The 14,678-nt window shown below is 47.8% G+C and overlaps 4 protein-coding genes across 4 annotated transcripts; all 4 read left to right on the top strand.

Annotated features, from left to right (window-relative positions):
* Positions 1 to 2,928: 2,928 nt before the first annotated feature.
* On the top strand, positions 2,929 to 3,714 carry N7446_007476 (uncharacterized protein; the record flags this gene model as incomplete). The annotated part of the gene is made up of 1 exon (XM_058516221.1): positions 2,929 to 3,714. One exon carries the CDS (start codon positions 2,929 to 2,931, stop codon positions 3,712 to 3,714), a length of 786 nt encoding a protein of 261 aa, XP_058373399.1.
* Positions 3,715 to 3,783: 69 nt separating this feature from the next.
* N7446_007475 (uncharacterized protein) lies at positions 3,784 to 4,707 on the top strand (the record flags this gene model as incomplete). Its single annotated transcript, XM_058516220.1, has 3 exons — positions 3,784 to 3,853; positions 3,909 to 4,350; positions 4,416 to 4,707. The coding sequence occupies 3 exons, from the start codon at positions 3,784 to 3,786 to the stop codon at positions 4,705 to 4,707; spliced, it is 804 nt and encodes a 267-aa protein (XP_058373398.1).
* Positions 4,708 to 5,931: 1,224 nt separating this feature from the next.
* Positions 5,932 to 12,230, top strand: N7446_007474 (polyketide synthase; the record flags this gene model as incomplete). The annotated part of the gene is made up of 7 exons (XM_058516219.1): positions 5,932 to 6,168; positions 6,220 to 6,879; positions 6,933 to 7,286; positions 7,354 to 7,381; positions 7,434 to 9,814; positions 9,886 to 12,135; positions 12,189 to 12,230. The coding sequence occupies 7 exons, from the start codon at positions 5,932 to 5,934 to the stop codon at positions 12,228 to 12,230; spliced, it is 5,952 nt and encodes a 1,983-aa protein (XP_058373397.1).
* A 527-nt stretch (positions 12,231 to 12,757) lies between these two features.
* On the top strand, positions 12,758 to 14,458 carry N7446_007473 (salicylate hydroxylase; the record flags this gene model as incomplete). Its single annotated transcript, XM_058516218.1, has 7 exons — positions 12,758 to 12,844; positions 12,915 to 13,528; positions 13,581 to 13,724; positions 13,777 to 13,876; positions 13,927 to 14,158; positions 14,227 to 14,269; positions 14,332 to 14,458. 7 exons carry the CDS (start codon positions 12,758 to 12,760, stop codon positions 14,456 to 14,458), a joined length of 1,347 nt encoding a protein of 448 aa, XP_058373396.1.
* Between the last annotated feature and the right edge of the window lie 220 nt (positions 14,459 to 14,678).

Raw genomic sequence — 14,678 nt, 5'->3', positions numbered from 1 at the left:
TATGACGAGTAGCCAAAGCAGTTTTTACGATCAAGTGGGCGTGGAAGGACTTAATCGAGAATCACACGACTTGATTACCAACACTATTCGCGTGGGCAGCTTTGAAATCCCGCAGGATGAGCAGGCATTTTTGACGGACGTGCTCATTGCTCGCGCCTTGAGCAAAATCAAATGGACTCATGAGTCCATGAGAGACTATATCAAACGAGTGCACGAAACTCCCTTTGCGACCCTCGGTTCATGCGAGAAAAGGCCAATTCATTTTGTTCTAGAGGATTTACACAAACTAGTGTTGGCTACGGAGGTCGCTATTAGAAATATTATTCACAGTTGACCACTTTGGAAAGCAATCATTCCATTAGTCATATCACAACTTCTTATAAATGTCACACTAAATTGTATGCCTTAGATCCCTGGTAATGGGTATATCTTGTTGAAAGCCAAACGTAAATAATGAATGAAGTGTTGTGCTCGATCAACCAGCTTAAAAATCAAATAACGTTGAATAAATACGGCATGAACAAGCAAAGGGGACTCGACCCTGCACGAGATTTCGCTAGCGTTCTCGGCGCGATTTGACCTCGTAATCTTGCCCTCGGACAGGAATTGCCCCGACCAGCCAAGCACAAACGGGACGGGTGTACTAGCGGGAACGTATCCTGGTGGGTCTTCCTGTGGCCTCTCATTGGAGAGGACCTCGCATCTGCTCCATTACCTTAAAGCTTGGCATAGCCTGAGTTTCAGGGCATCGTCATTTAACGTGGTCTGCAAGCGAGTGGGCCATGTAAGCGAGTGGGCCACCCAACCACTTTTTCGCATCCCGGTCTATCTATCTATCTTCTATCAACCACCATGCCTCCAATTCGCTCTCAAAGCTCTCGAAATCGTATAGAGCAAGAGGGTAGGATCTTATTAGCCATCCAGGCTATTAAGAACAAAGAAATAAGCACAATTAGGCGGGCCGCAGACCAATTTCAGGTCCCCCGCAATACGCTCACGCGTCGACTACGCGGAACTACAAACCGCGCTGAATCTCGCGCAAATGGTCATAAAATGACACAAATTGAAGAGGAACTACTTCAGCAGCGGATACTATCGCTAGATCTACGTGGAGCAGCCCCTACACAAGCTCACGTACGAGAAATGGCGAATATTCTACTCGCGAAGCGTGGTTCTACCCTAATTCAAACTGTCGGCGAAAAATGGGTATATAATTTTATCCAACGCCATCCAGAGCTTAGATCTCGCCTTTCACGACGATACGACTACCAGAGGGCACAGCAAGAGGATCCAAAGATTATTCAAGAGTGGTTTAACACTATATATACCACAATTCAGCAATACGGTATCCTTTCGGACGACATCTACAACTTTGACGAGACTGGCTTCGCAATGGGCCTTTGTGCGAATCAAAAAGTGATTACCCGCTCAGAATACTACGGTCGGAGATCAGTTCTACAGCCAGGAAACCGCGAGTGGGTAACCGCAATCGAGTCAGTCAACGCTTTAGGGTGGGCGCTTCCACCGACGCTTATTTTTAAGGGTAAGCAATACAATCAAGCATGGTTTAAAGACCTTCCACTCGACTAGCGACTCGAGGTTAGTACGAACGGGTGGACGTCCGACAAGATAGGCCTTCGCTGGCTTCAAAAGCAATTTATTCCGTCGACAAATAGTCGTACGCATAGAAAATATCGACTCTTAGTCCTCGACGGACACGGAAGCCATCTTACGCCAGAATTCGATCAACTTTGCGCGGATCACAATATTATACCAATTTGTATGCCAGCGCATTCCTCGCATCTTTTACAGCCTCTTGATATCGGGTGCTTTGCGGTTTTAAAGCGCTCGTACGGTACCTTAGTCGGCGACAAAGTACGGCTCGGGATCAACCATATCGACAAGCTTGACTTCCTCGCAGCATATCCACAAGCTCGTGTCAACGCATTTAAAACAGACACTATCAAGAATAGCTTTCAGGCAGCAGGATTAGTACCATTCGATCCTCAACAAGTGCTATCAAAGCTCAATATTCAACTTCGGACGCCGACGCCACCCGTGAGCCGTGGTAGTGACGCAAGCGCTTTTTACCCACATACACCCGCGAACGTTAACGAGCTTCTAAAGCAAGCATCCTCAATTAAAGAGTTTCTTAAGCGACGCTCAAATAGCCCACCCTCGCCTTCACAGGCCGCGTTAAACCAGCTTATCAAAGGCTGTCAAATCGCAATGCAGAACGGTATACTTCTCGAGGAAGAAAACAAGCAGCTACGTGCCGCTAACGCCACACAAAGGCAAAAGCGCGCTCGTGTGAATAGATGGATAGCCCACGATGACGGTCTATCAGTACGAGAAGCATTAGAGCTAGAGGAAGCTCACAATCAGTTCTTTCAGCCAAGAACAGGACCGAGGGTAGCGCCAGCGCAGGCTACGCAAGCACCGGTTACGCGGCGCCTACCTAAATGTGGTAATTGCAGCGAGATAGGGCATAAGAAGAATGCCTGTCCAAGAAGAGATTAATCAATATAATAGCGTTGTGGTTGATATATACGTATAAAAGTGTAGAAAAAGTGGTTGGGTGGCCCACTCGCTTACATGGCCCACTCGCTTGCAGACCACGTTATACAAAAATACGCTGCTTCAAAAGAAATTGCGCATTCCAGTCCGGTCGGAACTTGATTTCTAATGTCTCCGCTGCAACCATTATCTAGTCACATTGTCTAGCCAGTCATTCTTTTCCAACATTTATTTGAGACGTCCCCAGACCTATCTAGGGAGCAATCTCACTTTCTATTTTCAGTCACTGCTTGCTACTTTGTGACCCAATTCGATCTTCCTGTGAGCAGCTACATTGATCTTCGGCTATTCCCTTAGAATTTTCTCACTGACACTACCTACGAAGGGTTTGCACATCGAAGATTCGAAGCTATGCCAGTCACAAAGGAATCCAGCGAGCCCTATCGAATCCCCCTTTACCAGCTAGTGCTGTCTCAAGATATCATCACCGACGACGTTCTCCACCATAAATGGGAAGGAAGCGGCACGGAGGAAGACCCATACCTGGTTGACTGGCTTCATGAAGATGCGCGCGACCCGCATCAATTGCAAGACGGGCTTAAGTGGTCGATCACACTTCTCCAAGCGGCCTCGTTTTTGTCAATTACATTTGCTTCATCCTCTCTTTCAGCAGCCAATCCCCAGATCCAGGAACAATTTGGTGCTAGCACCGAACTGATCGTTGCCGACACTTCTCTCTTTGTTCTTGCCTTCGCTATCGGGCCCGCTATCTGGGCTCCGCTTTCCGAGCTATTTGGTCGGCAGATCATCTATTTCATAACGTATGCATTAACAACGATATTCTCCGGAGCAACGATTGCAAGTCCGAATATTGCAACTTTGCTAGTTTTACGGTTCTTCGCGGGCGCATTTGGCTCTTCAGCAATTTCTAATGCCGGCGGTGTTGTTTCGGACATGTACAAAGCTAGGGATAGAGGGCTAGCGACTATCGCCTTCATTGGAGCTCCCTTCTTAGGTCCTAGTCTTGGTCCAATTACCTGTGACTTTCTGGCAGTGTCAAAAGGGTGGAAGTGGGTTCAAGGGCTCACAACTATCTTCTGTGGGGTGGTGTTTCTGCTTGGAATCTGTTTTATCCCAGAGACTTATACCCCTGTCCTATTAAAGAAACGCGCTGCCAAGCTCAGTAAGTTGACTTGAGCCGTATATAAGAGCCGTCTGGAGGTGGGCAATGCACATAGGACCGCTGGGCAGATTTTTACTAAGACTATGGTGCGACCCTGGACCTTGCTTTTTATGGAGCCGATTGTGCTGCTTTTGTCTATCTACATGGCTATCAGTAAGTCCCATGTATCCCTCGTTTCTCTAAAGCAAAGCTAACGGAGTATCAATAGTTTACGGAACAATGTACATGGAATTTGCTGCCTTCCCTATTATCTTTGAAGAAAATCTCAAATGGCCCCAGAGTACCTCTGGTCTGTCCTTCCTCGGTATGATGATCGGACAGATCCTTGGCTGCGCATATTCTATCCTTGACGATGGTCGTTACAAAAAAGTTGCCGATCGCACTGCCTACGGCCGACCACCCCCTGAAGCTCGACTAATCCCCGCTATGGTCGGAGCAGTTGCACTCCCTATCGGGCTATTCTGGTTTGCCTGGACCAACTTCCCGCGTATTCATTGGGTTGTATGTGAGATCGGAACCGTTCTTTTTGGGTTTTCTCATGTTTCCATATTTTTGAGTGTGGTGAACTACCTAGTTGATGGTTACACTATCTACGCGGCATCGGCGTTAGCGGGCAACGCTGTTATCCGGGCGCTTTTCGGCGCAGCATTGTATGTCTATAGTCCCTTGTTCTTGGCCACAGCTATTACAGAAAGCTAAAAAGACATGCTTATAGCCCCCTCTTCACGACCCCAATGTACGAGAGACTCGGTATTCATTGGGCTTCGTCCATCTCAGCCTTCCTCGCCCTCGCTTGTTTGCCGTTCCCATGGATTTTCTACAAATATGGACCAGCGATTCGCAAACATTGCAAATATGCCTCAGAGTCTGCCCGGCAATTGGATGATATGGCCGATCGAATGCGCGTGCAGGCCGAACGGAGAATGAGCCAGAAGCCGGAGAGCCAGACGGATTCTGTCTCAGACTCGACCGCTATTCCGGCCGAGAAGGACAGTGGTACCCCTTGAAATAGTAAGACCAAGTGGAAAAAATCCGTAACTTTGACAGCGAGTGTGATTTTACAGGGGGCGATTCGGAGCCAGTATCCCGGAATTGTGGGCGAAAATCTTTCGACTCGTGTTATTGCATTGAAGGAAATTCTCGAGCCAATAGGGTCGTTTAATTCATTGTCTGCGCAGATATAAATGCTGTATGCGGAAGGGATATTCAGAGATGTTTAGAGATAATTCATAGGCTATTCTGCAAACAGACAATATTCAATCGAATTATACTTTATAACAAACTGCGGAATTTGAATAGTTCCCATAACAAATCACCCAGGCCCGAAAGGTTCAGGGTAGACGAAGTCGCCCCAGAGAATGGTCGAGCGTGAGAAAGAAAGAAAGAAAGAAAGAGGAAAATAGAGGGATATTGCTTTCCCACACGCATGATGATCTGCGAATGTAAAGTTGGGGGGACCCAATCGTCCGGCGATTTCTTGAAATGAAACAAGCCAACCGAGGAATTTAGATGAATGTGGCAACAATGGCGTCCAGCCTACAGGCCCAATAAGAGGTCACCGGCGAGTATCATACTACAAATCCTTAATGACACGCTTCGTGCATCAAGCGTGGAGGGAGAAAAGCCTCCGTTAGCCTACTCCTGAAAAAGTATAGTACATATGCACACGGGTAGCAGTTCTTTTGCAACTGCCTCATCTCCTATTTGGGCCACAGATACCTAGGTAGACCTATGGTGATATAACTCATTTTGTCGCCCAATATTCAAGACACTCGATCCATTCCCCGAAGTCCAGCGTGATAATCACAGTGTCTAAAGTAGGCAATTGTCAAGATGGAGCCTCCAGGGAAGATACTTTTCTTCGGAGACAATTCAATGCCTCTGACGGCTGCCTTGTCTCAACTACTCCAATCACAAAGAAAGAATACACTGCTCTCGGGATTCCTATCATCGTCACTGGAAGCCTTTCATGGTAGCATCAAACATCTTCCGGGGCATATCCGACAAGACTCTTTGAAGTTTACCACTTGGTTTGATTTTGTGGATCCCAAGAATCAAGGATCATATAGCTTACGGGTCCTGTCGCCCGCGCTTCTTGTTGTTGTTCAGCTTGGAAACTGCATACTGTTAGTGAGTCTCAACAACAGCCTCACTCAGTTTACTGATAATTTTTATGATAAAGTTGGTACGAAAACCATCCACATACTGAGTTCCCCAACCGAAATGATTCGATGCTTGTTGGCCTATGTGTAGGGCGATTGTCAGCTGCAGCAGTGGGTCTGTCTACAACTCTCGTAGAACTTGTTCCCCTTGCCGTGGAAGTTGTCAGGCTTGCAATTCGATTGGGATCGTTGGTGTTCACCGTTGGAGGTGAATTGGAGGACTCCAATGAAGTAAAGCCATGGGCAATTCTGCTGGACAAAGGTGTTGTTGCGATGGAGGATTTGCGCTCCGTGATTGAAGCCGTGGTAAGGCATCATTGACTCAAAGATTGGAGTCCGGAACATAACATGTTTTAGGATACCACCAGTCGGAAAAAGACCTTTATTACCGCCGAGTTTGAGCGAACTGTGACGATACAAGGCTCTCCATCCTCACTAGCGCATCTAAGAAAGGCCCTTCTCGAAAAGTCAAAACCTGAAAATCAGTCTCAGTGGGGACGGCCAGTTCCCATCTTCGCCCCCTACCATGCCTATCATCTCTATAGCGAGGCGGACATTACAACTCTGATCCAAGACCTACACGTGGCCTGCCCAGAAGAAAAACGACCAATGTGCCGATCCTCAATATTTTCATCCCAGGACGGCAGATGTTACACCCAGGGTACTTACAGAGAAGTGCTCGGTCAAGCTCTGACAGATATCCTGATCCAGCCGATCCAATGGAGCAACCTCTGTCAAGGTGTCACATCTTGTGTTTCAGAGGCTGGACCATCGGAGTGGGAGATCCAGTGCTTTGGACCAGTTCATAACCAGAAAGCACTCGCCTCCAATATTACAGAGAAGGCGGGTGTAACTGTGACAATCATTGACACTTCCATTCAAGGGGGTGAACTCGGGGCTGGGCAAGCATTAAACACGCCGATCGCTGTTGTTGGGATGGCGGGTCGGTTTCCTGATGCGGATAGTATAGAAGAGCTTTGGAATGTACTCTCAAACGGCATTGACTGTCATAAAGTGGTGGGTCCCCGTTTTCTAAAAGCATCATGTTGTCGAGAACTAAAGTCATGCAGATTCCCAGTGATAGATTCGACCCACAGATTTATGTCTCCAAAAACGGCAAAGATAAGAACAAGAGTGCGACGGAGTACGGGAACTTTATGAAGAGTGCCGGCATGTTCGACGCTCGGTTCTTTAACATGTCTCCGCGGGAAGCCATGCAGACAGACCCCCAGCAGAGACTGGCCTTGGTCACCGCATACGAAGCCCTCGAAATGGCAGGATATGTACCCGGTCGCACATCATCCACGCAAATGGAGAGGATTGGGACATTCTTCGGACAAACGACCGATGATTATAAAGATGTCAACGTCGTGCAAGAAATAGATACGTATTACGTGCCTGGGGTTGTTCGTGCGTTTGGTCCTGTGTGTCTTCCTGCTTCCCCGATTGCGTATGCTGGTCGCACCTGTGTTGACTAACGATTTACCACAGGGACGAGTATCTCGAGCGAATCAACTAGGTGAGTCCAAGATCATCGCATCGGAGATGAAATGTTGTCTGACCCATGATAGGTGGTCCAAGTGTGAGTGTTGACACGGCCTGTGCCTCCAGTGCCACAGCGTTGAACCTGGCTTGTACATCGATATGGAGCAAAGAGTGCGACACAGCAGTGGTTGGGGGCATGATGCTTCTCAGCAGCCCTGACATGTATGCTGGCCTCTCGCGCGGCCACTTCGTTTCGAGCGATGGGCCATGCAAAACATTCGATGACGAAGCGAATGGCTACTGCCGTGGCGAAGCAGTAGCAAGTGTTGTACTGAAGCGGCTGGATGCTGCCACTGCAGATAATGACAACATACTAGGTGTCATCCTAGCATCTGCCACAAATTACTCGGCGTACGCGGCATCAATCACTCAGCCTCATGCTGGCACACAAGAAACATTGTTTCGTAAAGTGCTCTCCCAAGCGGGTGTACATCCTGGGGATATTGATTACGTGGAACTCCATGGGACGGGCACTCAACTTGGTGACTCCATCGAGATGACTTCTGTAATGAACGTCTTGGCGCCAGATTTCCCTCCCAGGGGGTCACAAATTCCGCTATATGTCGGCTCAGTCAAAGCAAACATCGGCCACGGAGAATCTGCCTCGGGGATATCGGCCTTGATCAAAAGTTTGCTCCTTTTTGAAAAACAGCAGATCCCACCTCATATCGGCATCAAGAGTGGACGTTTAAACCGCACCTTTCCATCACTGGCCCAGAGAGGCGTTAGAATCGCAGACCAATCAATATCATTCCCCGCAACACCCGGACGGAAGCGTAAGGTTTTGATCAACAACTTTGGGGCTGCGGGTGGAAACTCAAGTTTTGTCTTGGAAGAAGGTGACTTAGTTGATCATTCCCCATCGACACTCGAGCGCGATCATGTGATCAGCGTAACTGCTAAGTCAGACGTGTCTCTCAAGGGGAACTTGAAGAACTTGATCGATTATCTCAATCAGTATCCCGACACGGCTATTGAGGATCTCGCATATACAACCACTGCACGGAAAGTCCAACATCCACTCCGTGTTTCTTTCACCGCTTCATCAATACTCCACGCCAAGAAAGCCCTGACTTTGGCCTTGGAACGCCAAGTTACTCGAACAGCCAGCAAAACGCAAGATGCAATTTTTGTCTTCACCGGTCAGGGCTCCCTGTCGCTAGGGGCTGGAAAACAGCTCTTTGAAACTAGTCCTTTATTCAGGTCGTACCTAACTCGATTTGAGCGCATCGCGATAGATCACGGGTTTTCCTCCTTTGTTCAGGAGATTGTAAATGGCGAACATGATTTTGATCAACTCTCCCCTGTTCAGACGCAGCTTTGCCATGTCTCAATTCAGATGGCTTTGGTTCAGCTCTGGTCGTCTTGGAACATCAAACCTTCCGCAGTGATTGGCCATAGTCTAGGGGAATATGCTGCACTATTTGCCGCGGGTATTCTGTCTGCAAGCGATACGTTGTACCTCACTGGTCGACGCGCAACTCTTCTGCAAACTAACTGCAGCCCCTCGACACATTCAATGCTGGCAGTCAATATGCCACTGAATGGAGTTAGGAACGCCCTTGCCGCCATTTTCGACCATCTAGAGACCTCCTGCATAAATGGACCCTCAAATGTCGTCGTCAGCGGCCCAAAGTCTGCCGTTCAAGAAGCGGGAAAGATTCTGAAGGCAAATGGAACATCATGCTCCATGCTTAATGTCCCATATGCCTTTCACTCTTCTCAAGTTGATCCAATCCTTGCATCATTTGATAAGGAAGTCATTGCAATCTCATTTTTACCATCCCGAGTTCCTATTTTCTCAACCTTGCTTGGCCAAATCATACAAGCAGGGGACGAGATAGGACCAAGCTATCTTGTACGCCATGCTCGAGAACCGGTTCAATTCCTCGATGCCCTTAATACTGCACAAGAAGAAGGCATGATCACGTCAAGCTCAGTTTTCCTGGAGATTGGCCCTCATCCCGTCTGTTTAGGCATGATACGTCCCACTATTGACTCCACCCAGCGATTACTTCCCTCGCTGCATCGCAAGGAAGACTCGCTCACTACCATCTGTAAAGCCCTCGCAGCTCTCAATGGCCTTGGATTTTCAATCGACTGGAATGAGTATCACAACAGCTTTGATCATACCCCAAGACTTCTGAAACTTCCAACCTACGCATTTGACGAGAAGAGATATTGGATTGAGTATAAGAATGATTGGCTTTTACGACGTCACGAATCTGTACCTTCGCATCCGTCAAACAAGTCCATTCAAAATCTGACAACCACGGTACAACGGGTTGTTTCCTCAATCGTCCAGGGTACAAGTGCCAGTGTGGCCTTTGAGTCAGATCTGTCAGATCCATGCCTACATAGCTTGATTGCGGGTCATGTTCTTAATGGAGTGGCATTGTGTCCATCGGTAAGTTCGAATCTATTTCAAGACGCTTGCGGTCAATGTTTGCTGTCCCACTAGCTAAAAGAACTTTGCAGGGGGTTTTCTCTGATATATCTCTTACCGTGGCGGACTACTTCCGAACAAACTTTATTTTCCCTGGCCCCGTGTCAGGCATGAATGTTGTCAACCTGCAGATGACGAGTCCTGTTGTCATGTCACTGGAGAGGCCCACTGAATCGAAGATGCTTCAGATAGTTGGAGAAGCAAATTTCGACTCAAACTCCGTCCATTTACGCATGGGAACTGAGGATAGCCAAAGCAGGGATTTCCACACCCAAGTCACTTGTCAAGTACTCTTTGGCGACTCTGACTCCTGGGCACAACTATGGAACAGAAATTCCTATCTAATACTTGAGCGAATGAAAGATCTAGAGCGTGGCGTCGGCAGTACCACTAGTCGGATCTCACACGAAATGGTCTACAAGCTGTTTTCGAATGTGGTCCAGTATGACTATCGATACCAAGGAATGCAAGAAGTCATTGTTGATTCACAAAAGCTGGAGGCTGTTGTGTCATTGGCCCTGTACGAGGGTAGCGATGCTGGAAAATTCTTTTGTTCGCCTTTGTGGCTCGACAACTTGGCACAAATTGCAGGCTTCGTGATGAATGCCATTGGGACCGTCAATCCTCGAGAGTTTACGTACATCTCTCATGGTATCGGCAGCTACCAGATTACGGAAAGCATCGCTGCGGGTCTTCCATACCGAGCGCATGTGAGGATGCTGCCAGAAGATGAAACGGTGTTTGTGGGAGATGTTTCCATTTTCCAAGGTGATCGAATGATCTCGCGCTGCGGAGATGTCAAGTTCAAAAAGGTTCCGCGCGCTTTGATTGAAAGGATTCTTTCCTATTCAGCAGAGCAAAAACAACCTGTCACTCGCCTGGATATTGCTGCCACCGGCAGAAAACAGCCCAGAAATGAACCAAGGCCCGTTGTCAAACGAGAGGAAACCACGGCGTCAAGCATTGAAATTCTGAAGAAATTGCTTACTTCGCAAATCGGAATCTCAGAAGATGACCTTCGCGATGAAAGTACCTTTATGGAGCTTGGAGTCGATTCGTTGCTATCCATGACGATTCTGTCAGAAATTCGAGATTCACTCAATCTAGAACTGCCAGCATCTTCTTTCACTGACCTTGTGACCTTTGGTGATCTGCGCAACTACGTCTCGAGAACTCTGCCCGATCAACCAACAAGATTCTTGACCCCAAGTTCGAGTAGCTCCGAGTCTCCGATATCTTTACCACCAAGTGTATATGATCTATCAACCCAGTCACCAACCGATACACGCCTGTTGGAGGTATATTCAGTCATCGCGAGCGAGATAGGTGTCGATGTTCAAGATGTTCTCATAGCGGAAGATCTCTCAGTCCTAGGCCTTGATTCAATGATGGCAATTTCCATCCTCGGGGCACTGGAAGACAAGATCGGAGTTCGACTACCGTCAGATATCTTCGAAGCATCTTTGGCAAAGGATATGCACAGCGTCCTGAATCAAATGTTTGGCGGCTCGCCTGCCAAACATTCTCCACTAGAGAAGGCATCGGAGGCAGGCAAGAGAAAGTATTCTTTTCCCTCCTCGATTATGCTACAAGATGGAGACTCGAGTACCAAGACCCTTTTTCTATTTCCTGATGGAGGTGGTCTCGCCAGCGCCTACGCGAAGGTGCCCCATATCTCAAGCGGCATTCGAGTATGCGGTCTGAACAGCCCCTTGCTGTACTCGACCTCTCCTGCGGAGTCGGGCATAGAAAGTATGGCCACACAAATGGTTCAGACCATTCGGGAGCGTCAATCGCACGGCCCCTATTTCTTGGGCGGCTGGTCAGCCGGTGGATTCTACGCCTTTGAAGCCGCCAGAGAGCTACTACAGTCGGGTGAGCAAGTGAATGCATTGATCCTTATCGATTCGCCATGTCGCTTGCAATTTGACGCCATGCCTACCTCTATCTTGGATTTCATCTCAAACAACCGCTCTTTGAACAGCGATATTAAGAATCATTTCTTGCACACGATCGGCGCAGTGAAGAAGTACGCACCACGGCCCCTGCCGCAAACAGACTCCATGCAGGCGACGATAATCTGGGCCGAGAATGGCCTTGAGATGGAAACTGAAAGTATTCAGTCATTCTCAAGCTTGGATGACCGCAGCACAATTGTGGAGTGGCTGGTCAAAAGGAGTGGGCTGCTGGATGCACTGGGCTGGGACAAGCTCCTCCCAGGCATTGGCACTCGCATCTCGACCGTTCCAGGAGATCATTTCAGCATAATGCAGGATTCGAATGTGAGCGCAAAATTTACTTGTTCTACTTCCCTTGCTAATTGAATTCTCCACAGGCTACTTCGTTGTCGGCAGCCATTGCAGAGGCACTCCGGTGATTCCAACCGAAGATTTCGCAAAAGGGTTCAGATCGACTTGAGAAAACTTTTAGTCATAGAATGTACATATTTGGTCGCGATTACAGATATTTTTCACAGGTAAATACGACCGATGCTAACTAACGACTCGAGACGGTAGTTTTGTTGGTGTTTGAGAGAGGACTATGATAGAACAGCGTTGGTCTTCACTAACAGGGGGATCACCCAGCGAACCAAATTTTAGTGATTATTTCAACCTCATAATCATTATTCCCGGCATGAAAGTAGGAATGAAAGTAGACCCGGCGAGTTTAATCAGCCCGATTGAGTAGGTATTAATAAGCCCCGAGTACCTCGGGGGCGGGGGCGCCGACGGCCCGCTGATGGGTTCCGAGGTCAGTGTAAAGTGTTCGGTGCCTAATTCGACCGCTTTATTTCGTCGCCAACCCTAAGGACAGATTAAAATGCCCCATTCTATCCGCAACATAATTCTTCAGAAGAAGAAATAGAAGAAGAAGTGATCGGAAATTCTCATTTCTGTAACCAACATGCCTATCAAGATTGCTGTCGTCGGCGCTGGCATCGGCGGCCTCAGTGCTGCTGCGGCACTCCGTTGCGCAGGACACCACGTTGAGGTAAAAATACTGGATTGCCGCACCAACCTCCTCAGGCTATTCAATATTTTAAATTAACTGCGACGAATAGGTGTTCGAAAAATCCAAGTTCCTCAGCGAGATCGGAGCTGCTCTTGTCGTCGCGCCCAACGGCGTCAAGGTCCTGTCTAGGTTGGGGTTCTCCTTTGAAAATGCTCGCAGTGAGCCGAAATCCTGCTTCGAGCTCCGTGATGGGAGGAACATGGACTATGTGGCTGGTGTCAAACTCTCGGGTGGCGAGCAGAGGTTCGGCGCCCCGCTGCACACTATGCAACGAGCAGACCTTCACCAAGAACTTTATCGAATTGCCACGATGAGTATCCCAGGACTTTCAGATATTCGGTTTCATTTAGGAGGCAAAGTTTCAACTGTTCAGCCTGATACCGGAGTCTTGCACCTTGATGACGGATCAACCTTCACAGCTGATTTGATCATCGGGGCTGACGGGCTTCATTCTGTGCTCAGGTCTGTGGTTCTAGAGGGACACCCTGAAACACCTATCAAAACTGGTCTTAGTGCTTTTCGGTTTCAAATCCCGACGGATGTGATTAGAGGTGACCCGGAATTTCTTGCGCTCACGGCTTTGAAGGGCCATGGCCCATCAATCCTTGCGGACATATCGGACGAGAACACAGTTGATCACATGGTCTGGTATGATTGCCAAAAGTGAGTGATTATCAGTCCCCTCGCGAGAATATATCTGATGAGAACTTCGAAGTGGCGAGGTTCAGAATTTCGTAGGAATACACAACTCGACTTCGGACGAAGGAGACAGTAAGACCACTGAATCAAGCAAAGACTTGCTAGCCTATGTTACAAGCCAATTTGGAACTTTTCATTCTGTCCTTCTGCGTTTAATCAGGTAAACTCAAATGTGGAGACTTATTTAGACAGCGTTTACTCATGCTCGACAGCAACGCACCGCGCATCACGAAGTGGCCTCTCAACATTTTTCAGCCACTGCCCTATCATACTCGTGGAAAGATTATCTTGATCGGAGACGCGGCTCATCCAGTTAAGAAGGTTTTCACTTTCTCTTTCATGCAGCGACTGATGATTCTCAGATGTTACCCTTCAGTGGACAAGGCGCCAACCAGGCTATCGAAGATGCTGGGGCATTTGGGGTCATCTTTGAGGCGGTTGATTCCGCCGAGCACATACACACAAGGATTTCCCATTTTGAAAAACTTCGAAAGCTCCGCGTTTCGAGGGTCCAACTCATGTCTAGTGTGCGCGTGGGCAAAGAAAACGAAGTATTCGAGCAGCTTAAACATTACGCAGACACTCCATTTTCGGGTAGGATCGCCATTGCTACCATGCGATGCATCTGATAGAAAGAGATTGTGCTGATATAGATTCTGCAGATGTTCCGAGAAACTTTTCTGAGCGACTTGCTCATGACTTTGGGTAAGACCTTTTAGCTGTTCTTACAAACTTTCGCTTCAATACTAATGCGATACACAAAAAAGCTACGATGTGTTTGAAGAATCACGGAAGTTTTTGCGGGAAAATGTCCTAGATCCGAAGAACGAATCTACGGCTTACGCTCATGATCCTATTGCCGCAGGAAGCAAGCAGTTGGTAGGTGCTAGATGAAGCAAACAGAGTATTTTTCGGATATAGCATGGAATATTTTGCGAATTTTATTTTGTCTGCAGCTTACTTACGAGCTTTTCATAAAGTTCAACAGAAGCAAAGTAAATACTGTAATCCACAGCAATACTAGTGAGTGAGGTAGGGTATTCTACATTTTGCTTCAATTACAATACTAATTTGTCTCCAACTTCAAGATGACGTCTCGCTCAGTTCTTCCCAT

Source organism: Penicillium canescens, assembly GCF_028828765.1.
Source record: "Penicillium canescens strain IBT 15451 chromosome Unknown utg000004l_segment0_segment0, whole genome shotgun sequence".
NCBI lineage: Eukaryota > Fungi > Ascomycota > Eurotiomycetes > Eurotiales > Aspergillaceae > Penicillium > Penicillium canescens.
This window is presented reverse-complemented; position numbering and strand designations above follow the sequence as displayed.